This window comes from Phacochoerus africanus, chromosome 13 (genome assembly GCF_016906955.1).
Source record: "Phacochoerus africanus isolate WHEZ1 chromosome 13, ROS_Pafr_v1, whole genome shotgun sequence".
Lineage (NCBI taxonomy): Eukaryota > Metazoa > Chordata > Mammalia > Artiodactyla > Suidae > Phacochoerus > Phacochoerus africanus.
This window is the reverse complement of record NC_062556.1, coordinates 49192349-49218540: the sequence shown is the minus strand read 5'-3', so window position 1 is coordinate 49218540 and position 26192 is coordinate 49192349. Positions and strand designations below refer to the sequence as shown.

Below are 26192 nucleotides of genomic sequence, written 5' to 3'. Positions count from 1 at the left end.
CCATCTGTAGACCACTCTTTCCCACTTTGGTCCTAGAAACAAAAAGTTCTGCATTGAGATGGTCCTTTTACGTTACTCTTGATTAACTAAGCTCAGAAAGGCTTCTTGTTGTTTTTACCAAGTTTGTATCTTTCCTGTAGGTTTGGTAACAGATTTGAAAGGCCATTTTGTAACTCAGGTAGCTATGGGCAAAGCTCATACTTGTGTTTTAATGAAGAATGGAGAAGTTTGGACATTTGGTGTAAATAATAAAGGGCAGTGTGGACGAGACACTGGTGCCATGAACCAAGGTGGGAAAGGTAGGTGTTCCGTGTGTGGTTGTTAACTTCGGTGTTGTTTTTTTCAATAACTTTTCAGAACTCCATGGTGAACCGAAAATCTTACTCTTTCAAAATAAGTGGCTTTTGACTCCATACTTATAAAAACCACTGAATTTCTTATTTGACTTTATATCCCTGGAATCATCAGATATACTTCAGACTTCTAATTTCTGAGCAACTGAGCTTGCTCACTTGTATATTTTTCTTAATTTTACATAAAATGTAGTAGCACTTGTATTTTATTTTTCCTTTGTATAGTCACTTGGATTAGTATGTGTTACATACTGGTTTTAATTGTGAAATGAAATTACCAGTTTTTCAGATGTGAGAATAATTTACATGAAAATTATGACTCAATCTTTCAAATAGGGTTTGGAGTTGAAAATATGGCAACAGCAATGGACGAGGACCTGGAAGAAGAGCTAGATGAGAAGGATGAGAAGTCCATGATGTGCCCTCCAGGCATGCATAAGTGGAAGCTGGAGCAGTGCATGGTCTGCACTGTCTGCGGAGACTGTACCGGTTATGGGGCCAGCTGTGTCAGTAGTGGGCGTCCAGACAGAGTTCCTGGAGGGTAAGGAAGGATTCATATGCAAGAAATAAAACAGTAGTAGAAAATATGCAAAGCACATTTCTTTTCCAAGTTATTCTAGAGTGTATTCTGTTGTGTTGTTTCCTCAAGGCATATTGGCATTTAATTCTTGCAAGTGTTTTCTGTTATAGTCATTTCTGATGCAGTGTTACTTTATTTAAGGTGCTTTTCTTTCATTTGATTGGTTTAAACCATCATTTAAAAAGAGGTAACAAATTTCTTTAATGCTTGGGGCTGTGCCTTCAGTTGTAGTTTTTTCCTAAGACTGCTTGAATGCCAAATAGCTCTTCATTTTTGTTGAACGTGAATTTTTTCTGCATAGAATTATCAGACATATAGAATACTTAACTAAGGGTATATAATTTTCTTTTGAATAAATAAACTGTTCTCAGTTTTAAGAGTCCTGGGAACTGTCACTTCTCAAATTTATCCTTTTATTCCTCTTGGACCACTTTTTTTACCCTCAGGGCCTGGTGCTATTATCATTTTAACGTTAGTGTGTCAGTTCAGCAGAATCAGAATGCAGGTTTTCCCCTAAAATATTGGGGAGAATTTCAAGTCCTGTATTGGTATTGTCATTTAGAGCTAGTATAATATAATGGGGTATACTTTGGGAGATCAAATTAATTATCATACCTCTTTGTGTTATGGTAGATCTGATCTTTGTAAGATCAGACTATTTATGAAAATTAGCCACCTTTGGGAAGTAGGGGAATCTTGTGGAGAAAAGCCCAGAGTGAGGACAGCCACCTCTTCATCTCTGACCTCCCTACTTGACATCTCGTTAAGTTGTCAGGTGCTTCTTCCTCAAATAATGTCTGGATTTCCTATGAGTATATCCTGGGATTATACTTGGCCTAGCATAGTAAAATGGCCTACATAGAACTGTCCTTTTCTTTTAGACTGCTGAAACATGGTTTTTAACAAATTTTCCTTGCATTTTTAGCCTATGTTCAAAACTGTTTTGGCTCCCTATCAAAGGGCAATATTTCTTCTAACAAAACAAAGCTTTGTTTCCTATATTTAAGCCCCTAACTTGTTTATTTTAACATTTAATTTGGATGAAAGGAAGATTCTGTGATTTTTTTTAAAACAACATTGGAGTTGAAATTTATCTTTCTCAATCTCTCCCAAGCTCTTTCCATCTGAAATTGTGTTCTCAATCTATGACCGTAAGCCATTGACAAATATCATAAGTGAATTTCTGAATTCTCTAATTCTTCCTGAAATTAATTGTCCTTCATTATATGCTTTTCCCCAGAGATATACTGTCAGTTTCCAATAATTATTTATAGATTTAGATGGATAGTATCTAACCAGGTACAGTAATTTCTTTATTAATGAAGCAAAAGTAAATACACCAATAAAGTCAACATAGGAATATACGCAGGACATTAAGCTCTATTACGGATGACCTCAAATGTTATAAAATTGTGACTACATATCTTAGACTCAATGTAGGATTAAACATAATTTCTTAAATAGTACCCATGGCCAGTTTGGCCAGAGCATATTATTGTATCATTTTTTTACTGCCGTAGTCAGTGATTGTTCAAATCATCAGTAATTCTTGCTTTTAAAAATCAGGCATTTCACAGAGCTCCTAGCTCTGTCTTTCAAAACTGTTGCCAGGTAGATCCTTTGGCTTGTGCCTCCACAAATCCAGATAACCAGAGACTCAATGAGGCTGTTAAAAGTTTTTCAGGATCCAGCAAATAACATTAAAGCTAGGACTTCTACCTCTGCAGAATAAATGACTAATATATGAATAATGTTCACTGACCCTCTAGCCAACTTTTAAGAGTGCTCTTGTTTTCTGTATTATTATAACATGCGGATGATGGCAAGTAAAGAAGAGGGAGGGGAGAGGAGACAGAGTGCAGGAAGCTGGCAAGCTGGCTTCACTGACTGAAGGCTGCCTACACACCTCCCTTAACTTAACCTGGTAGATCACACTGCCGTTTGTTAACCTCTTAATACTGAAGTCGCTGGTGCCTCACTAATGGTGAAAACTTTTAAAAGACTTTGTTTTTTTTTTTTGAAGATGGCAGAATCCATTTGTATTTTTGTTAGAAATGTACCAATTGTGCCTACTAGGAGTTTTTTAATATCTACTTATAATGTTTAATTATTCATCTGTTCATATCTTTCCTTGACAATTCCTTAGCTGAAGGAATGATTTCATTGCTGACTCATTTAAGTTATTCTCAGAAGTGCAAAAAAGATGTTAAGGGGTTTTAAGGAAAGAGAAGGATTTCACTTAGTAATTAATTTATTTACTTTTAGGATCTGTGGTTGTGGTTCTGGAGAATCCGGCTGTGCTGTCTGTGGATGTTGTAAGGCTTGTGCAAGAGAATTGGATGGTCAAGAGGCAAGACAAAGAGGAATTCTCGATGCAGTGAAAGAGATGATACCTTTAGATCTTCTGTTAGGTAGTAACTTGATAGTTTAAATAATTCCTATTAGATACGTGTTTTTAAAAACTAGGATAAGAGTTGATTATGCAGTACCGCTTGTATAGTAACTGACACTATGTCACTGATGAAGGGAGGGGATTCCTTTTTCCTTTTTGGCTAAGATTCTTGAAGTAAAAATCATTTGTGTTTTAGACAAGTTTTTTGTTAGCCTTTACTTTCTTGAATTCATATAGTTCTGTCATATTTAGTATGAAACTGATGGATTAATTATCAATCATTTAGCTGTCCCAGTACCCGGGGTTAACATTGAAGAACACCTTCAGTTACGACAAGAAGAAAAACGGCAGCGTGTAATCAGGAGACACAGATTAGATGAAGGCAGAGGTAAGATGTAGCTGCAGAGAAAATGTATTTTTTTTACCCTGTACTGAGACCACTTAGGAGTTTACAGAATAGGCTGATTTGGTAAGAATTAGTAATGTTCTAGACTTAGGAAAGTAATGTGAGAATATTCAGGGTATTTACAAGTGTGCTACCAACAAAATTTAATTGAGTAGTATGTTAATGGAGTAAGTCAACCATATTAAGAATTATTGTGCCATCTGCCATATCAGAAACTATCAGCAATGGCAATTTTTAAAAAAATACAAATTCCGTCCTTCACCCATATTTTGACTCATCTGCTTAACTGTGAACACCAAATTAGTTTAGTGTTCTAATTTCCATTTTCGTAGTCATTTATGACCGTTATCACTGGCCATGGGCTTACCACTCTTCCTTCCCCTTCAGTGCATAATTATGCTTTTATGTATCTCTTTTTGGAAAAAGCTTATTCTGCTTATGTACCAAGAAGGGTAAGTTGGAGAGTCTGCAGTGTTTAACTGCAGGGGTATATTTATTATTTATCTTTTCCTCATTGTTTATGACCATTTCTCAGCCTGAAAAATACATTGAACAGTGATTATGGTATTTTAGTATATCTCCAACAGCAGGGATAAATATAAGTATTCTTAAAGTTATTGTTACCCAGTAGAGTCTTTTCTTTGTGGATTAAGGTTGTTACAAAGGTCTGTGATTATTCCTCTGCTAGGCAAAATCTTGGTTAGAAATATTTAGTAATATTGTCTATTTTAATACTTGTTAGAATTGACATGATATTTAATACATGAGATAAAACCTGTTATCTATTTAACCATCATTACAGGGTTTTTTTAGGCATACTTTTTTAAAACTATAAAATGGAGTAAGTATGAAATATATAACACACATGGTAAATTCTATTTTTATCAAACTTAAGTCATAAAACATGCTTAGAACTTGAAGATTGTTCTTTATAGTGTCTGATAAGCAATGTTGAGGTGTTGATACAGTGAATATTTGCTGTTAGTTTGGCTTTGTTTCTATAAAATCATTGCCTTTGATAGGATGTTTTAATGAGATTAATGTATATACTGCTGTTATTTACATTATATAAGTGTATGGGGAAATTGCGTATTAAATGTTTTTTAAGGAATAGGGTAAAATTTAAGTTCTTGGTCTTATGACACATGTTGACTAAGTGATAATTCCTTTTATATAATGGTGTGATTTGTTTAAGGGTCATTATCACTAATAATGTGATAACCTGTTTTTTCTCTCTTTTGGAAGCATTGAGTTGAATCATAGGAAATGACCTACAAAACCAGCAATTTCTTATGTTTCGAAGTAGAACAAATCTTTGTGATGACATTTAATTATTTACCTAATGCTGTATATCTTGTTAATCTTTTCTCTCCCTCTATAAAAAGCTATTCTTCTCTAGGTATAATATATTTCTGTATATTAGAAGTAAAGTGGCATTGATTATGCATTGGTTATCCAATAAAACTTTGCAATTGCAGAATATTCTTTTGCCATTTATTTTAAAATGTGTCATGGACCTTTAAAACTTTAACCTTTTAAAGGTTAAAAACTTCATTATTTAAATATTTATGGAGGAATTCCCATTGTGGCTCAGTGGTAACAAATCCTACTGGTATCCATGAGGACACGGGTTCTATCCCTGACCTCACTCAGTGGGTTAAGGATCTGGCATTGCCATGAGCTGTGGTGTAGGATGCAGACAGGGCCGGGATCTGGTGTTGCCATGGCTGTGGTGTAGGCTGGCTGCTACAGCTCCCATTCGACCCCTAGCCTGGAAACTTTCATGTGCCTCAGGTGCAGCCCTAAAAAGCCAAAAAAAAATTTATGGGAATTATTGTATCTGTGTTTTAACAAGCCCTTCAGGTGATTCTGACGGTGCTGAAGTGTGAGAGCTGCTGCTCTAAGGCAGTGATGTTCAAAGTTGGTTCCATGGACCTTCTACGTCAGAATCACCTGGGCCTCCTTCTTCAGAATTTCTGCCTGAGGGTTCTGGATACAGATTTGAGTCACCTACACAGTATTGTAGGTTTTCTTCATGGTTTCTGCTTGCTTGGTACATTTTAGATACTAACAGTTAGCAGTCTCTTGGTAATTATGTTTATTAGTAATTGGATTTACCTGTGTTGAAATTTCAGCCTTTCAGGATTAATTATTTCTCTTGATTTATCTGACCCATCCTGTGTAACTAGTTGATGTTAAAATTGTTCTAAAGTTGATCAGAATTTTAGGACCTAGCTCCCATATTAAAGCATTGCTCATCAGCCTCCTCAGGACTGTTAATCTAATTTAGCTTCTGTTTATGACACAAAATCTGCTATTGCTGTTGAAACCCCAAAAAGCAGTGTGGTTACTGTTTTTTGATAAAGGTGGAACTTTAATTTTTTATGATATTAAGCTACCAGATAATATTTTTCTTAAATAAATATCCTTAGGTACCAGTAGCATTCATTTACAGATTTTATTTCAGTTATGTTTGTGATACTTTTTGGTTTGTTTTTTAGATTAGAGTTGATTGATATGCATTCTCTGAGACTTGTATTAACTTTTTAAGTGGTGTGCTTGTTCAGTGGGATTTTTAAGTAGAACGTTCTAAGTCACCAGGACTCCTAGGTGATTGTATCACTGCTCTTTATATTCATTCTTACCACTCAATTGTAAGGAAAATTAAGCTCAAATAAGGTTATCTCCTTTTCCTTCTTTGTTTTTCCCCTCAATGTCAAAACAGAGTTTCATAATTGTGAACTGTGGATGGGGGGTGAGTTATGTCTTGGTTTTCTTGGGACAGTCCCATCTTATTCCTACTGTTTGGGCATATTTCTTACGATGCCGTCTTTTGCTCTCAGTAGATAGTTTCATCTGGATAATAAGTTGTATAGTTAGCCTAGCTATATTGCATGGTGGTCGAGAATATGAGTTCTAAAGTTAGACTTTGGTTGACATCCTGGCATCTTAACTTTTACTGAGGGTGTATGACCCTGGAATTTAGCATTCTGAACCTCAGTTTCCTTATCTTTAAAGTGGGGATTACAGATTCCAACTTTGTCCACATAAATAGGGATAAGGATTAAGGGGTATGCATGAAAATGCCTGACTAAGCCCTGAGTAAATGTTTGACATGGGGATGATGATGCTAGTGGTGGTGGGCTATTTAGTAGACTTCTGTTTGCCTTGTTTTTATTTTTTTTTTAATTTTATTGAAGTATAATTGACTTGCAATGTTGTATTAGTGTGTGTGTGTATATATATATATATACACATCTCCATTCCTTTTTTCCCCATATAGGTTTTTTTTTAATCTTTTTTTTAATTGTTATTTCCCAATACAATTATTTATCTACTGTGCAGCATGGTGACCCAGTTACACATACATGTATACATTCTATTTTCACACATTATCATGCTCCATCATAAGTGACTAGACATAGTTCTCAGTGCTACACAGCAGGATCTCATTGCTAGTCCATTCCAAAGGCAATAGTTTGTATCTATTAACTCCAAGCTCCCCAACCACCCCACTTCCTCCCCCTCTGGCTTGGCAACCACAGTCTATTCTCCAAGTCCATGATTTTCTTTTCTGTAGAAAGGTTCATTTGTGCCTTATGTTAGATTCTGGACATAAGTGATATCATATGGTATTTTTCTTTCTCTTTCTAACTTACCTTACTCAGCATGAGAGTCTCTAGTTCCATCCATGTTGCTGCAAATGGCATTATTTTGTCTTTGTTATGGCTGAGTAGTATTCCATTGTGTATATATACCTTATCTTCCTAATCCAATCATCTATCAGTGGACATTTGGGTTGTTTCCATATCTTAACTATTGTGAATAGAGCTGCTGTGAACATGCAGGTTCATGTGTCTATTTTAAGGAAAGTTTGTCCAGAAATATGCCCAAGAGAGGGATTTCTGGGTCATATGGTAGTTCTATGAATAGATTTCTGAGGTACCTCCATACTTATCTCCATAGTGGTTGTACCAGCTTACATTCCCACCGACAGTGCAGGAGGGTTCCCTTTTCTCCACACCCTATCCAACATTTGTTGTTTGTGGACTTAATAATGATGGCTATTCTGACTGGGTGAGGTGGTACCTCACAGTAGCTTTGATTTGCGTTTCTCTAATAATCAGGGATGTTGAGCATTTTTTCATGTGCCTGTTGGTCATCTGTACATCTTCCTTTGAGAAATGTCTATTCAGGTCTTTTGCCCATTCTTCCATTGGGTTGTTGGCTTTTTTGCCGTTTAATTATTTAAGTTGCTTGTATATTCTAGAGATTAATCCCTTGTACTTAATTTTAAACAATTTTCTCCCCATTCTGTAACTTGTCTTTTGTTTTCTTTTTGGTTTCCTTTGCTGTGAAAAAGCTTGTCAGTTTGATTAGGTCCCACTGGTTTATTTTTGGTCTTATTTCTGTTGCTTTGGGAAACCAACCTGAGAAAATATTCTTAAGGTTGATGTCAGAGAATGTTTTGCCTATGTTCTCTTCCATGAGTTTGATGGTGTCTTGTCTTACGTTTAAGTCTTTCAGCCATTTGGAGTTTATTTTTGTGCATGTTGTGAGGGTGTGTTCTAGTTTCATTGCTTTGCATGCAGCTGTCCAGGTCTCCCAGCAATACTTACTGAAAAGACTGTCTTTTTCCCATTTTATGTTCTTGCTTCCTTTGTCAAAGATTCGTTGACCATAGGTGTCTGGGTTTTTTTCTGGGTTCTCTGTTGTGTTCCATTGGTCTGTCTGTCTGTTTTGGTGCCAGTACCACACTGTCTTGATGACTGTGGCTTTGTAATAGTGCCTGAAGTCTGGGAGAGTTATGCCTCCTGCTTGGTTTTGTTCCTCAGAACTGCTTTGGCAATTCTGAATCTTTTGTGGTTGCATATAAATTTTTGGATTGTTTGTTCTAGCTCTGTGAAACATGTCGTGGGTAAGTTGATAGGGATTGCACTGAATCTGTAGATTGCTTTGGGTAGTATGGCCATTTTTACAATATTAATTTTTCCAACCCAGAAGCATGGAATATCTTTCTGTTTCTTTACATGTTCCTTAATTTCCTTGATGCATGTCTTATAGTTCTCAGCATATAAGTCCTTTACCTCCTTGGTCAGGTGTATTCCCAGGAATTCGATTTTTTGGGATTCATTTTTAAAAGGTATTGTATTTTTATATTCCTTTTCTAATATTTCATTGTTAGTACACGGAAATGTGACTAATTTCTGAATGTTAATCTTATATCCTGCTACTTTGCTGAATTGCTGATCAGTTCAAGTAGTTTTTGGGTTGAGTCCTTGGGGTTTTCTATATATACTATCATGTCATCTGCATACAGGGACAGATTTACCTTTTCTCTTCCTACTTGGATGCCTTTTATTTCTTTTGTTTGTCTGATTGCGGTGGCTAGGACTTCCAGTACTATGTTGAATGACAGTCGTGAGAGTGGATATCCTTGAGTCAAAAACCACATGATCATTTCCATAGATGCAGAAAAAGCATTTGACAAAGTCCAACATCCCTTCATGATAAAAACTCTTCTGAAGTGGGTGTAGAGGGAACATTCCTTAACATAATCAAAGCCATTTATGACAAACCCACAGCAAATATAATACTCAATGGAGAAAAGCTGAAAGCCTTCCCACTAAAATCTGGCTATCTTTTTTATTAGATCTCTAAGTTTACGTCATATTTTCTCCTCTTATACCCCGAAACTCCCTGCTTTCCCACGCTCAGGGTTTGTCAGCTGCCCCTCCAGTGTCAGAGCACACTGCCATGATTTCTTCTTGAGTTGTGCGTAAACTCTTCCTCAGCCATTAGACCATGAGCTTCTTGAAGCAGAGATAGTGTTTTGTTTATCCAAATGTTCCTGTGATGTTTGAAATTGCTCATATTGTGTACGTATTATGTCCTCAGAGTACGTATTATGTCTTTGTTGACTAACTGAAAACATTTTCTGGACTTATTAAAATCTCCAAAGTGGTTTAGTCATATCAACAGATGTCAATTATCTATTTTGTGTATTCACCTAGAAACTAATTTCCTACTGCTTTCTGCCTCATAACGTTGTGTTCCATCCATTTAGCTGTGTGTGTTTTTAATGACCATATGGTATTGTTGTGTAATGTCTTCACGTGTTTATAAATCCTGTTCCTTTTACCTGGAATGCCCCCTCTTCTTTTCTTTTTCTCTTGACAAACTTTTTCTCATTCTTTGACATCTCTTTGATTCACCCAGGTTGATTTGATCACTTTTCATTCTTTAGGATGTAAGGTGTACAGATTTCCTTTATAATGTTTATCACAACATTTTACAATTCCTTGTTTTTCTGTCTTCCCTGGTTGACTGAATTTGAATTAGATCTGTATCTTGATCGTTATGTATGATTACGATACCTAGTATCTGTTACATTAAAAATAATCAGAAATGTTTGTGCATAGATGAATGGCTGAACTATGTAAGAAAAATTATTTTAGTCCATAAGATATATGAGTATTTTAGAACCCTGATATTGAATGGTCCTTTAAATTGAGCTTGAATAGTATACTTTCTAGGTGTGATTGCCTGTGGGCCTTCTGAATTCGTATATCAAAATACTCTAAAAAGGTTGAATTTACTTTAAAAAGGTTAAATAACTGATTGTTATGAGAATAAATATTTCAGGCAGACTGTAGAAATCGAAAAGTGGTAATATAGCTTAATATTATTGTCATTTTAATATTTATAATTCTTTTGTATAGTTGAAAAGCATCTTACATTTTTTAAGAATGATTTGTATTATCTGCTTTAGTAAGTCAATTGAAAAATAGGGCAAATTTAAGAAATAAGATATTTTGAAAATATTTGAAATAAATGTCTTTCCTTTTTTATCATGGAGGTTAGTTTATAGAGTCTGCTTGAAAATAATTTGTACTACATTGCTAGGAAATAATATTTAACTCTTCTATTAATGTTAACATATTTCTACCTGTAGTAATCATAGGATATGTTATTCTTGGTTTTTTCATAAATTGATGCTGCTTACATTTTTTTATATATCTAGAGATATAATTAAAATATATTTTTTCTACCCATTTTTTAATGTTTAAGGCAGGTTATTTTTGTATTTATTTTGACATTTGTCAAATTTATTACAGGGCAGTAGTTTCATTTTGTCTCATTGTTAGAAAAATTAATGATAGCTATAGATCTATAGAGAATTATGAAGAAAATTTAAAATGTTCAATGTGTATATATTGTCAATGTCCTTTTCAAATACTGGTAACTTCCTTTTTTTTTTTTTTTTTTGGTCTTTTTGCCTTTCTTAGGGCCACTCCCTCAGCATATGGAGGTTCCCAGGCTAGGGGTCCAATTGGAGCTGCAGACACTGGCCTGCGCCACAGCAACACGGGATCCAAGCCGCATCTGCAACCTATACCACAGCTCACGGCAACGCCGGGTCCTTAACCCACTGAGCAAGGACAGGGATCGAACCCACAACCTCATGGTTCCTAGTCGGATTTGTTAACCACTGAGCCATGACAGGAACTCCATCCAATACTGGTAACTTCTTAACTGTCAAATTTAATGTTCGGAAACCATCAGGAATTTTTGATGTTGGTAAAACTCAGGGAAGCTATAGTTCTGTTTTGTAAGAAAAGAACTAAAATTTTAAGGTGTAATGTAAAGTTTTCTTTTCAAGCTAAATGGTCATGGAGAAAAGCAGTTTTTAAATTTTATTGAAACAAATTTGGCTGTAGATTTTTTTTCTCAAATATTGTATAAGTAGAAGTAATCTGTGTCAGTATATATTTGTGTATATATATGTAAGTTTACATAGTGGGGCTTCAGAAAGAAATTATTTTATGAGGGAATGGTTAATATTCCAAAAATGTTACTGAGTTTGGATTCCCCTCTTCACCATCAATATGAAATTCAACTTAACCTCGTTTCAAATGACTGTGTTTGTAGTTACAGAAATCATACACAAAGTCAGATATACCTTTTTTAGATATTCAAATCAAATCAGACTTTTACAATTCTGTCTTTATAAAGCAGTGTTTTTATATATGTACATATACATCTGTGAATGTGTACTATGCGTATATATATGTTTATGTGTGTGTGTTTATATATAAAAATGTACATGTATGTAAATACATATATCTCAGATGATAGTAATTTTTTGGGTTTTTTTTGTTTGGTTTTGACCACCTTGTTTTCTTACCACTATCGTAGACTGTAGTTAAGATAATAACATCCTGATTTTGTAGCAGGATTGAATGTGGATGTTAAATCTTGAAGACCTTGTTAAAATTTAATCATTAATTTAAAACTTAGTCGGTTTTTGGTATTTCACAGGGAGAGGTATTTGTTTTTAATGACTGGTTTACTAAGTTTATATATGATATTTTAAATATAAATGATAATTTGTGCTTTATCAACTCTAAGATATTAAAACTTGTGTGTAGCAAGGTGAAAAGGTTATGGTTGGGGGTGGGGGGTAAACATGGGAGAACTGAGAGAAAAGTATGATGTCCATTACTTTAATTTCCATGCTTTTTAGTTTGAATTATTTTTGTTCATTGTAGAGTTTTCTCTTTGTGAGTTTTTCTATGCATATACAAAATGTTTCTCCTCAGGCCCCCTTGTATTTGCTGGTCCTATTTTTATGAACCATCGAGAACAGGCTCTAGCCAGACTCAGATCCCATCCAGCACAGCTAAAGCATAAACGGGACAAGCACAAAGGTATTTGGTCTTCCTTATCAACTAGGTGGGATACTTTCCCAATTTTCTTCCACTCATCTGAATTTTGTCTCTGGGAAAATGCACAAACCTAATTCTTCTACTTTGCTTCTATCATTATTATGTAGCCTGAGGAGAAAGAACATGCTGAAAGTGTACTGTTTGTCAAGGACTGTCAATCTTATTTTTTTTGTTAACTTGAATAAAAAGTTGACCTTTTGTAGTATATCTTTTTCTTTTCCATTTCTTTTCAAATTTCATAAAGTTAAGGGAAGGTGGAAAAATGATTATTGCTTTCTATTTTATATCTTTTATTGTTTGCGCTTAGATGACCGCCATCTGGCATTTTGCAATCCTTTTCTCTTGTTTGCAATGCTGTTTTTTGCTTTAGAATTAACAGAATTGCCAAATTCAGTTATAAAGTGATAATGAGTTGACTGCTATTACACTTTCACATTGTTTTAATTTTAATGTTTATGTATATAACGCACACAAATTATTTGATATTTGAGGTTTAAAAAGTGGTAGATGTAAACAAAGAGTGAGTTGTGTAGACCTTCTCTGGTCCTCAGAAACTGTCAGATCTAAATAAGTCTTTGAGTAACTGGGAATCTGTTTCTGCATAACTTTTTGCAATCTCACAGGTCTGGATTAATTACAGATATTTCCAAAGCAAGATTATTTTCCCTGAAACTACAGATTATGGGTCACCTAAGATCAGGAAAGAATTTAATTCAAAGAATTCCTAAATTTATGTATAAATTCTGCCTTGAATCCTGGCATGTGAAGCAGGAACTCTTTGACTAGAACAACTTAGACTTACTATTTTCTTTTTTTTTTTTCCTCTTCTTTTTAGGGCTACACTTGTGGCCTATGGAGGTTCCCAGGCTAGGGATTCAATTGGAGCTGCAGCTGCTAGTCTGTGCTACAACCATGGCAATGCTGGATCCCTAACCCACTGAGCAAGGCCAGGGATTGCACCTGTGTCTTCATGGATGCTAGTCAGATTCGTTACCATCGTAGCCACAATGGGAACTCTGAGACTTACTGTTTTCTTAAATGCCTGAAATAACCCCAACAAAATAGAGTAGACAAAGTTAAAAGCATATATTCCATGTAGAAAAATTATTCTAATAAATGTTTGGTATCCCTTTTTTTGCTGAAAAACCATTATACACTGATTTTATTTTTAAACTTTCACATACGATATATTATAATCAACTTTATTATTTTTTTTTTAAAGAGAGATCTTACAACTTTTATTTCTTTTTTTTTTGTCTTTTTGTGATTTCTTTGGGCCGCTCCTGCAGCATATGAAGGTTCCCAGGCTAGGGGTCTAATCGGAGCTGTTGCTGCCAGCCTACGCCAGAGCCCCAGCAACACGGGATCCGAGCCGCATCTGCAACCTACACCACAGCTCACGGCAACACCAGATCATTAACCCACTGAGCAAGGGCAGGGATCGAACCCGCAACCTCATGGTTCCTAGTCAGATTCGTTAACCACTGCGCCACGACGGGAACTCCAACTTTATTTTTATTTGTTTCTTTCATCTTGCCACTCAAAGCAAAAATGCAAAACAAAACAGGCAAAAAAACCTCTGTTTTTGGTAAAAGCACAGAGCACTACTTAAGATATATTCTGTAGAAATGCAAATTGAGAGTATTTTAAATCTACTGTGGTTGATTAACCATGCTAAAGTTTGTAATTATGTTATTTGCTGGATGCTCTAACAATGCCATAAATATTTAAATCTCAGGACCAATATTTGGGGTGTGCTGTGTAAATTATGTTAGTTATTGCTAGAATCTCTCATCTTATGTTTTCTATTCTATCAGTATTAGAACAGTATTAGAGCATTATTTTCTCAGTGTCCTTTTTGCTCCTACAAATTATGTGAAAGTGGAGTTTTTCCAATACTCTACCTGAGGTTAAATATTCATGTTTCAGTAAACAGTTTAAAACTTTCTTACTCCAGCTTAGTATCTTATAAACAAATATCTTTCTTCCAGAATTTTAAAATGAAATGCTAAATGAAGATCAAGGTTACAATTTAAAACAGACTTTTTACAATGTCACACTGATTAGCTATGGAAATTATTCAACAATAACAAGGTTTTCTTCCATCTTGCCTGCCACAGGGTTATTTTATGAGACTGTGTATTTGTAGCAGCCTCTTTGAAAGGACTTTGTAGTTATTACTGTTGTAGGGCCATTTTTTTTTCTTAATCATCAGAGTATGTGGTTTTATAGAGTGAAACAGTTTCATCTCTTTACCACCAAAATGAATTTAAAGTGTAAGTAGTATTTTGTCAAATAGCGGTCTGTTTAATTTACTACTCACTGTGTACCCATAGATTTGCTCTCCGTTCCTCCCTTTGCATTCACTTCACTGTCCCAGGCATTTTGTCATCTCACTAGTCACTTCATTTATTCTGTTGCATATGGTCATAGTCTTCTAATAATTTTTTTCCTACACATTTTTTTATCTTTATTCTTACTATGTTTCACTGAGAAATTCACTATATGAGTTGCTGTGTTCTGTCTTAGATTTAATTATGTTCATGGTACAAATTATAGGATAATAATGATTTAAATTTTCTAGACTATGACTTTTTTTTATGGGGATGTGTGGAGGGTAAGAACTGTGGATTTATTGTTAACAGGAGTGAGTTTTAAGATGGAAAGTTGGAGAGCTGGCTGATTGGAGAGAACTCAGAAAAGGTCATGGAATCCATCCTCTACAGGCAGATTTTGGCCAGAAGCAAAAATAGAGCTTATAAGACTGAATCAATAAGTGTAAAATATCCATATAACATAGTATTTTAAAAATGCAACTGTAGACTGTATTTCAAACAAGTTATCCGGATTAACATTTGTGTCAGCTATTCAGTGTCCCACACAGAGAAAAAGATTTTAATGTACTCCTCTTAATTAGGAACATTTGAATTATTCTAGAGATAGTCTTGCAGTGACTGATCTGAAACTCTGAGGGCACCCTCAGAAACAACTGTGTATTTTACATTTATTTTCTGTAAAGAAGCAGTATGGTATAATGCAAATATACCATTTGGAATTAGGCCTCAGTTTTAATCCTCTTTGTCATTTACTAGAACTATGTGGCCATTTGTAAATTTTTAAATCTCTTTAATTTCAGTGTCCTTATTTTAAAGATATGAATATGATAATTCCTAACTGATCATGTTGATATGAAGATTAAATTAATATGTGTGTGTATACACATACATATATATTCTTCGCAAGTAGAAATCATCCCTGCATTCTAGCTTTAATTCTTTGAGTGCTTTCTGTTTTAGAAATAATCTTAAAGATACAAAATTTGACATTTTTAAAATGGGTAAATATTTTTACGAAAGATTTAAGATGTCAGCCATTTGATGGTGGTAAAATGTGTGAGCCTTATTTTTTGATCAGTGTCTAAAACTGTTCTACCATTTATTACTTTCAGCTGGTTGCTTAACCCCTCTAAAGCCTTGGTTTTCCTAACTACCACATTGGAATAACAGTACCTATATCATTGGATTATTGTACTGATTAAAGGAAGCAAAAATAGTGAATGTTGATTGAGCAATTTTATATGTTATTTCACATAATTCTCATAAGAACTTTGAGATAATATACCTTTATTGCTGTCTTATAGATGTGAAAGCTAAAGCTTAAAAAGGTCCAGTGTTCAATTATCATAACACTAGCAAGTAGTGGAGCCAAGACTCCAACCCAAGTCTCTTTGGCACTGGTGTGCAAAAGCACTTATCCACTGTACTATTTAAATTTTCATTGTTTAGCACAGCACGTGTGCTCAACAAATTGTAGTTACTACTACTTTGCTGTTTTATTTTAGTGATTTTGCTCAAAGTACCCTCTGTGTTCTGTGATATATTCAGTAATACACATACCCGTAAGATTACCCAAAAAGTATAGATTAAAATTAAGAGTTCTTTGGATACAGAATCCTCCTTTCTCTGTGTGTGTACATAAATAGGCATAAATAATGTATAATACAATATTTTGGATAACATATCTGTCAAAGCTTTACAGCTGTCACAGCTCCAGTGTCACATGATATTGTATGAACATACTCATAGGGAAGATACAGATATACTTATACCTAAGTAGCCATTATAATATTTAGACCTAACTTTCCTTCAAATCTGAGATTAATTTTTTTGGTGCTCATTAGCACTTTACCAAAAAATGAGCTCGAACAGAATTAATCTTGCCAAGTTTAAGTTGCTGATTCTTGAATTTACACTAAATTCTTGACTGCTTATTAGGTGCTTTTTTTTTTCTTTGATAATCTTTTATAAATTCCTAAATTATTAGAATTGCATGTAATTTTTTAAACTGACATCAAATTCCAGATATATATTTGTAAAATTGTGTCACTTCTGCTGCTAATAATCAAAAACCTTATCCCTGTTTTTTCCTATAGTAATAATACTTTCACCATCTATAGTAACTGAGAAATTATTTAAATAGAAACAGATTTGTTTAAATGAACTTGAACAAATGTTTCTAATATTGTTTTTATCCCTAAATAATAGCTACTATTCTTTTAATCACTGTGATTTTAATCAGTAAATTACTAGGCTTTTTTTTTTCCTCCTTCCCTGATACTGTCTCTATTGTGGGATTTGTATCTATATTTAATCTCAGACTCAAGGGAGAGGGAAAAATGCCAAATTCAAAGGTAAAATCTTCTCACTAGGCATCAATACATTTAGATAAAGTGGAATTAGAGTGTAACATTGAATTTAGTTAGGTCTGGCACAATCAAATGAATGCAATTTGTTTCCTTTGTTAAAACAGATTTGGTGGGTTTAGTTTTTTGGGGTTTTTTTGGTTTGTTTTTTGTTTTTGGCTTTTTAGGGCGACACCCATGGCATATAGGGGTTCCCAGGCTAGGGTCAAATTGGAGTCATAGCCACTGGCCTACACCACAGCCATAGCAACAGTGGATCCAAGCTGTGTTTGCGACCTACACCACAGCTCACAGCAATGCTGGATCCTTAACCCACTGAGCGAGGCCAGGGAGGAACCTGCGTCCTCATAGATGCTAGTCAGATTCGTTTCTGCTGTGCCCCGACGGGAACTTCTGATTTGGTTTTAATAATAAAATATTTTTACCAATTGAGGTAAAGCTGTACAATTTTTATATATTTGTCAACTTATTTAAATAGTCTTTGGAAGATATTTATTCCTTTATGTGTGGGCCCTTGTTTATGTTTACCCATTCCACTGTCTTTCCAAGATGAGGAGTCTTTGAACTGAGAGTGTATTGTATTTTGGATGAAGCGAAAGTAAATGTTGCAGGGTGGTTTTTTTTAGCCCATCCATTCTTGCACATTAAATTTGGCAAACCCACATTAGATAATTTGGCAAAAGAGGTATCATATTCTTAATCCTAGTATAGTAAAACTTCTCAACTAATTCAAAATTTATGATACTTCAGATGCAGTATTTGTGATCTTCTTTGAGCAAAAAATTCAAAATAACTTCTTCCTCTGAATTTTCAGGGTCATACTTATAAGGGGAAACCTGTCTAAAATCACTAGCTTTTCAAACCAAGGGCTCAAGAAATGAAGGATTCCTTCAGCGTGCCTTCAACCTCTGGGTCCAGCAATTAATTCTTGTATGTTAAAGGACTTTTATGTTTATGGTACATATTTATGTAATATAGGCCTATTTTGAATTATAATATAGGTAACCACATTTCATTTATTGTAGCATTTAGTTTATAGTCTGTACTGCTTGAAGGTAATAAAACTGAATTTTTACTTAAACATTCTGTATTTAAGACCTTTCCAGTAAGTCATGTAGGCCAACCCATACTATGTTATTCCAAATTAGTTATGTTTTACTGTCCTAATGTTGTAAATAGTTTAAAGCTTTTTGAAATGCTAGAGTCATGTAGTAATAGAACTGGAAGTCATAATTTAGGCCAGTTTTGTCTTATGTAGGTATGACTAAAGGTTAGAAATATTAGATTTAAAAAAAGAAAGGATAATGTGGACATGAAATGATTTGATGCTGTTCTGTTTAACATTCTAAAATGGGCAGTGAAAATACAGGATTATTTTAAAATGTGTGTCTTCAAATTATACACACTTGTTTAGATTTACTCTATCATAAGCAATTAGCTTAGCCTGGTTGACCTGAAATTCCTTCCAGATTTGCATTTATTCCATGTGTAAAGATTTTGAATCTGGATGATAGAGGGGTCAGATTTTAGTTGATACAGTTTTAGATTAGGAGAAGTAAGTTGCCTGTCTCGTTTATACATTCCAAAGAAAAGTTGTTACATTCTGGAATGTGTTTTTAAAATTCTATGGTTAAAATACCAGAACATTCAGAGTCAAATGTAGAAACCAGGGGTGGAAGGAAGGCCTTAGAGCAAGGTAGTGGGAGGAAATTATGGAAAGAAGGGAGGAGGGGAGAAGGAGTAAAAGCAGAGGGTTTGGTTAAGAGTTGTGATTGGGGGCCAGAGGAGACCACAAAATGACTGGCTGAGGAATGAGGTGGGACAGGAGAAAATGAATGACAGGAAACCATTGAACTGCAAGTATATTGGATCGAGCTATTTGGTCTTTATAACTTTTTTAAAGTTCAGTTGAGTTTAGAAATACTGGTGGACAGAATAGCCTTTCTAAGATGTGTTTGGGAAATCTAAGTCATTTATGTGTCAACTAGGAATTTTTTTTTTTTAAATGGCAAGCACTAACAGTATCACTAAGTTTAAAATAATTGTTAAATGACTTTGCATGCAGTTATTTCTTATGCAAACTAAATTTTCCTATATAAATTATTACATTTAGAATTTTGTTATTCCTGTAACTTAATGACCCATTTACATTACATAACTTATTAGCTTGATAGGTTTTTATCCATAACCAGATCTTAGCTGTGATTTTCCTGTTTTAGTGATCTTTGCACACAGAGGTATATAGTATATCTTTTCAAAATTGCTTCTTTGCAGGTAGATTCTTGATCTGTCACTTCTAATAGCTGCAGATTCTTCTTGCTTGTTCCTTTTAACATTTTCTCTTGTTTTTCCATAGTAAACTGACTTAACATTTTATTTGGAAGATGAATAATGGCTTAATTACCAATTATAACACTTTCAGATGGAAGTGGAGAACGTGGAGAAAAAGATGCAAGCAAAATCACAACATATCCTCCAGGCTCTGTGAGGTTTGACTGTGAGCTCCGGGCAGTACAAGTCAGCTGTGGATTTCACCATTCAGGTAGCAGCTGGAACTTTAGGGTATAACTGCATTTTTACAATTGTGCTAAATAACCTATATTCTTTAGTTTTGACAAATGTAGTCTGTCAACTGCATGTTGAAAGCTATAGTGTGGCAGTATCTCTCAAATCTACAAAAGTGTCATTTATTACAGAGTCTCTTTTAAGATATGGCATGATTGTCTAGAGATCTGACTTCTAATCTGTCTTCTGATGGACTTATTTTATAATTCAATTCATGAAGATGAAATAACCTCTGAAATCCCTTTGAACTTTACAATTCTGTGATTTTTTTTTTATAACCTGGTCACATACTTTGTTACTGTTCAATGAGATATGTACTTCAACAGATTTCTTTATTTCCTTAAAATGTAGAAAATGTTTAAATCCCTAGTGAATTACTGATATTTGGGTTTTATAGCTTAGGTTGTACTAGTCAACCTGTATAAAAATAAAAAAGTTGCCTTCTTTCTTTAATATTCAATATATTTCCTTATTTGATAAGGCATCAACAGCTATTAAAGTTCTGACAGACATTGAGGTCGTACATGATTGTGCAGAGGCCCAAGCCCATCTACCAATATAATTATTCTAGATAAGAGAGAACACTTTGTGTGTAGTTATTATAAAAAGACTTCGGGAGTTCCCACTGTGGCTCAGTGGGTTAAGAGGCCAACATAGTATCCACGAGGATGCTGGTTCAACCCCTGGCCTCACTCAGTGGGTTAAAGATCTGTTGTTGCAGAGTAGATCACAGATGCAGCTCAGATCTGGTAGGCCAGCAGCTGCAGCTCTCATTTGACCCCTAGCCTGGGAACTTCCATATGCTGCAGGCATGGCCCTGAAAAGAAAAGAAAAAAAAAAAGATTTTATAGTTGAACCGAACTAATGTTTTATTAAATATGAATGTTATTAAATGGCATTTATAAGAATTTTAAAATGTATATTATGAAAACATTATGCATTTTATAACCTACAAAAACATTTTACAGAACTGAAATTATATTTATTTCTCATTAAATATAAATCTGTTCTTCAGTTGTCTCTTCTTAATAGCTCTATAAATTTTAAATAGTGAAAATTGCATTGTGATAGAAATATAAAATGCTTATATTGGAAAAACACAGCTCTGGATTTTTGGTTTCAGTGGTTTTAATGGAAAATGGTGATGTCTACACATTTGGATACGGGCAGCATGGGCAGCTTGGACACGGAGATGTCAATTCCAGGTACTTTAATTTTTTATGTGAAGACACTGAGTGTTTTTTTTTCTTGTTTTCTTCCTTTCTTTCCTTTTTTCTTTCTAAATATACATTCACAAACTTCAATGACTTCATGTCAATATTAGACCAGAATTTCTAAACAGATAACATCAAGGAATATGAATAAATCCATTGCTAGTTTATTAAAATGCAATTTGGGGATATTCACTGTCTTTTCTATTTCCATGAACAGCCTTTAAAAAGTTATTAGTTCTTAAGACTATAGTTCAGGTCTTCCAAGAAGAGGATGCTATGACAGGATTAGATGGGGAAGGGGATTATTGGGAGAAAACCCTTGTGAAGAATGAAAAGGAAAAGAGCAGGAGTAGGTCTCATGTAGGTCTGACCTGTGGTAAAGGAAAGAAGAAGGATGGGGTAGAAAGAGTGAGGTTACAGTGCACTTCTGAGAGTTTTAGCCAAGCCAAGGTGGCCTTTGGAAGAGTCTCAAATGGAGCAAGATGGACCCACATTCATACCTTCCCAGTGCGCAGTCACAGGCAGGTAACTTCCCAGGGGAAGGATAGCCTTGTGGGTCTCAAGAAGCAGCAGCTCAGGCTTTTAGTCATTTATGCTCCCTGCAGCGGGTGGCCTTGAAGATCTGAGTGGTCCGCGTGTGTGGCTGCCCCACCTTTGAAACCAGGTGTATTTGTAAGACTCGAGCTATGTAGGGCAGCTTCAGGCCAGACTCGACTTACCAAGTCAGTTTGCAACAGAACCTCCTTTCTTTTAGTCTCTCTGTCCTTGCCTTGTTCTTCCATACTGTCCCAGGTACCTGCCAGAATCCGTTGGACCTATCTGGTTTCTCATTCACATCCAGTGAATCACTCCAGTCATTAAATAAAATCCAGAGTTTTCAGTTTATTCTGAAATCACTTCATTACTGTGGCAGGGATGGAATTATGCCACTTACTGGTAAAAACTAGTGGTAATCCTGGCTCCACAGTGGAGTTACTTGGGGAACTTCGAAAATACCATGCCTGGATTCTAACTCTAGAATTTTTCAGAGGTGTGTGTTGGGAGACAGGCATTGGGGGTGGGAGATGGAGGCGGCAAAGGATGATAGGATGCCACCATCAGCATTGTTTTTCTAAAAGCGCTCCACATTCTGGGATGCATCCAGGATTAAGAGCCATTCTCCATCCTTGGAAAGTAGGGTCAGATCCTTTGCACACAAAATGGGGATGAAAGGAATGTCCTTGGTTACTTTGATTAATGTTGTTCCTAATGAGAAGAGATGATTGAGGTATCATAGAGTTGAACTTCTCACTAGAAACACAAGCACAGCATGCATTTGACGTTTGTTAAGAGGTTTTTGAAACGATCACAGTCTTTTTTTTTTTTTTTTTGTCTTTTCTAGGGCCACTCCTGCAGCATATGGAGGTTCCCAGGCTAGGGGTTTAATCGGAGCTGTAGCCGCCGGCCCATGCCACAGCCACACTGGATCCAAGCCTCATCTTCGACCTACACCACAGCTCACGGCAACGCCGGATCCTTAACCCACTGAGCAAGGCCAGGGATTGAACCCACAACCTCATCGTTCCTAGTCAGATTCGTTAACCACTCTGCCACCACGGGAACTCCAAAACAATCACAATCTTAAGGACAGATATTTTGCCTGAAAAGAGAGCAGAAGGTCTTGATGGAATTACTTTATCAAATGTCACTGGATATGACCTTTGGATCTTGGATGTTGCGTATGACAGAATATCCGTGGCTTTGCCAGGTTGAGCAGTTACTATCACAGGTGTGAGAAGGCAGCAGATGTTTTGCTTCACAGTTGAATGACATCACTCACCTGCAGAGACTGAGGCAGGGCTTGCAATGTGCGTGGAGAAGAATTTGGAAACTTTCTGTTCTGTTTCTCACTGAAGACTCATGACACACAGAAGAGGATTTATTATTGTTACATCGTCATCATCATTATTATTGCTGTTGTTATTTAGCTGGTAATTATCTTGTGAGTCATGGTATAAACTGGGGAAAGTGCATTTTAGTTGTACTTGACAGAGCACCAGTCATGTGTTCAGCAGAGGGGGCACTTTTTCACAAACCAGACTCTACTTGGCCATCTTTCCACAGAAAAGAATTGGCAGATACATGGTTTTCCTGGTCTTGACTGAGAGGGAAACACTGTAAGTCATTAACTCTAGTCACATCACAGCCCTCAGGTGACTGCCGTGTGGAGAATGACCAGCATAAGCTCGAAATCCAGCCAGGAGGTGTAATGGCTGTTGAAAGGGAAGGATCCCACGTCAGCTTTTACAATGAAGAAATGGCCTAAAAACACTGCCTCCTGTCCTGGGTTATCAGCCAGGAAGCACCATTCCTTGACTTGCAATGACTTGCTCAGGCGACAGTGTCATAGCAGTGTGTTAAGTATGTTTAATAGTTCGAATGTATCATCTTCATGAAATAAGGTAGCTTTTAAAATTGAAAACAAAACAATTAGGGTTTCTTGAGGAGATTACACTCTGGTGGGGTGTGTTTTAACTGCCCAAGGTTTTTCTTTTCCAACATATACGTGTATTCACTAATGGTTCCATTGATTGAATGGTAACCGGAAGGCTGATTCCATGTGGTGTGGAGAGCACTAGGCTGGGTAACCAGTGAAAGAATGCCTACACACTGTGCCTGGTGGATTAAACGAAAACCAGTGAAAACTGCCTGTGCCGTAAACACAGTTATCCCGTTTGGAATTCTGTGGGACTTAGGAGGCAGGAGACAGGAACTGTTGGGAATTCCAAAAGGAAATGAACACGTATGTGGAGGAACAGTCCCAGGAGGAACACGGCCTCAATAGCTTACTTACTAACTGTCACCAAGCAAAACATGGACTAGTTAGTTGAAATAAAGCTGGAGGGTATTTTTTTTTAAGTTTTTACTAATCAAGGGCTTTTAATCAAAATGTATAGTACACATTAACAATGTGTGATTAATAGAAGAAAAATATTGTAGTGTGCCTGTGCTACCAGTACAGACATGTCATTGGTATTCTCTTTACTTAATGTGTTGTCTTGCCAGTGACTGAATGCAGTCTCTTGTTTGAGCCTGATTATATCACTTGGTGCCTATATGACCTTAATTTTCCTGTCTCAGTTTCTTCCTCTTAAATGGGAGTATCTTTGTCTCAGAAGGTTCTCGTGAGAATTCAGTGAGATAAGTGTTGTTTACTTAGCACAGGTCCTCTCTCATAGTAAATGCTCAATGAACAGTGGCTGTGACTGTTTCTGCTTTTTATTTTACTATATTTATTTATTTATTTTTGCCTTTTAGGGCTGCACCCACGACATATGGAGGTTCCCAGGCTAGGGGTCTAATTGGAGCTACAGTTGCTGGCCTATGCCACAGCCATAGCAACGCCAAATCCAAGCCACATCTTCGACTTACACCACAGCTCATGACAATGCTGGATCCTTAACCCATTGAACAAGGCCAGGGATCAAACCCACAACCTCATGGTTCCTAGTCAGATTTGTTTCCACTGTGCCATGACAGGAACTCCTCTGTTTCTGCTTTTTAAAGTGAATATCAAAAAGCTTCTGAGGGCTTTTATACATTCACTCATGACATGAGTCTGCCAGCCCTCTTTGTCTGTTTGTTTGTATATTTTCTTTAGTATGCTCCTAAGTCTCTAAATTCCAAATTCTTTTAGTGTTTTCAGTAAACTTAAACCAGATGTTGTAAAAGAGACTATATAATTTGGATTCTTTCACTCTCCTCTTTTCAGTAGAATTTTGATAATTCTTTTTTTATAGATTTTTTTGGTTTTATTTTTATTACCCTGGCATTTTTTTTGTTTTATTTTTACTGCATTGCTGCTTTATTATGCCTGTGTTTCAGAGGTTCTGTATTCATGTTCATGTTCCTTTTTTTTTTTTTTTTTTTCTTTTTAGGCTGCACCAGTGGGATATGGAGGAGGTTCCCAGGCTAGGGGTCTAATCGGAGCTATAGCTGCCGGCCTACACCACAGCCACAGCAATGCAGGATCCGAGATACGTCTGTGACTTACACCGTACAGCTCATGGCAATGCCAGATCCTTAACCCACTGAGCCATGGCGGGAACGCCTTGATAATTCTTATAATGTTTCTTGAGTTTCTTGCTATGCTCTCCTCCTTCTGTGTTAATATGCTACACTACCATGGTGTCTAGAACCATTTCAACAAGGTTTAAATCTTTGATTCATCTCCTGCCAACTATGTGACTTTAATTTACTAAGCCTTAGTTTAAATATCCCGTAGGATTGTTAAAGAATTAATATAGTGTATGTTAAATGCCTGGCACGTGTACATGCTTTTTCTTTTCTGTTCTTGCTGTGTTTACCAAATAATTTAATAAGTAAGTTTTAGCATCATGAGAAAAGTTCATTAGGAGGACTGCCCCCAACCCTGGGAAAATCCTTTGTAAGTGATTCAGATCTACCCATAGAGTTATTTTGATAACCAGTGATACAGTTTATGTGAAAATGCTTGTAAACTACAGACAAGTAAACAGTTATAGGAACTTTTCCTTTAATTCTTTGACTTGAACTGGACATTTGGTGGAGGGCATTAGCTCACCGTACAGCTCTTTGACCACGGTCATTGTTGCCAAAATTCTCAGTACCTTGGATTTGAGAATGACTTAATGTCACTGCTGTTGCTAGCCATATTACTGTATCGTCAAGTACCAATTTCTGCTCTCCTCCCCTTTTATTACCACCCTACCTTTTAATCAGCGTGTTCCTTTCATTGAAAATGTAGTATCTGGCTGATGGTGTTTTCCCAGTCTGTCTTTTCACACTCATAAATGTTCCCATGTAAAATAGTTACCTTGACATTCTTAGACCTAGTGAACTTGACTTCTCAGGACTCACGGTGGATCTAGCATAGCTCCGACTCTGAATTTTTAAGCTTCAACAACCCATAATCTGATGACAGTTTCTTCTTTCGTTACTTAACTTTACATGGCTTTGACTTTGTGAAGGACTTCATTCCCCACGGCCCTCTACTTTCTTCCTGTCTATCAGCTATTTCACTTTTTTTTAGACCCAAGTTAGAGGTCGTCATTTATGCTCTTCACCTACACTCTTACCAATATCTTTAATTTTCTCACCCTCTTGGTTCTGATGCTCTGGTGTGGCAAAACGTCGAGCATGAATCTATCTACTTGTGTTTTCTAAGTCTAACTTTTAGGCTTCTGGGAAAGAAAATAAATCACAATGCTTGTAGACATTGTTATGATTTCTC

General features: G+C 35.8%; 1 protein-coding gene across 10 annotated transcripts in view; it reads left to right on the top strand.

The window, feature by feature from the left end:
• Window positions 1-26192, top strand: part of MYCBP2 (MYC binding protein 2) — a 263517-nt gene that overhangs the window by 66896 nt on the left and 170429 nt on the right. For 7 of the 10 annotated variants that reach the window (XM_047755874.1, XM_047755875.1, XM_047755871.1 and 4 more), the window contains 7 exons: window positions 141-299; window positions 690-894; window positions 3199-3344; window positions 3612-3713; window positions 12335-12442; window positions 19585-19704; window positions 20851-20932. In XM_047755874.1, the coding sequence (XP_047611830.1) occupies window positions 141-299; window positions 690-894; window positions 3199-3344; window positions 3612-3713; window positions 12335-12442; window positions 19585-19704; window positions 20851-20932 (922 nt within the window). Of the gene's footprint in view, window positions 1-140; window positions 300-689; window positions 895-3198; window positions 3345-3611; window positions 3714-12334; window positions 12443-18085; window positions 18093-19584; window positions 19705-20850; window positions 20933-26192 lie in introns of those variants that run through there. The other 3 variants (XM_047755873.1, XM_047755872.1, XM_047755878.1) reach the window with 3 other exon arrangements.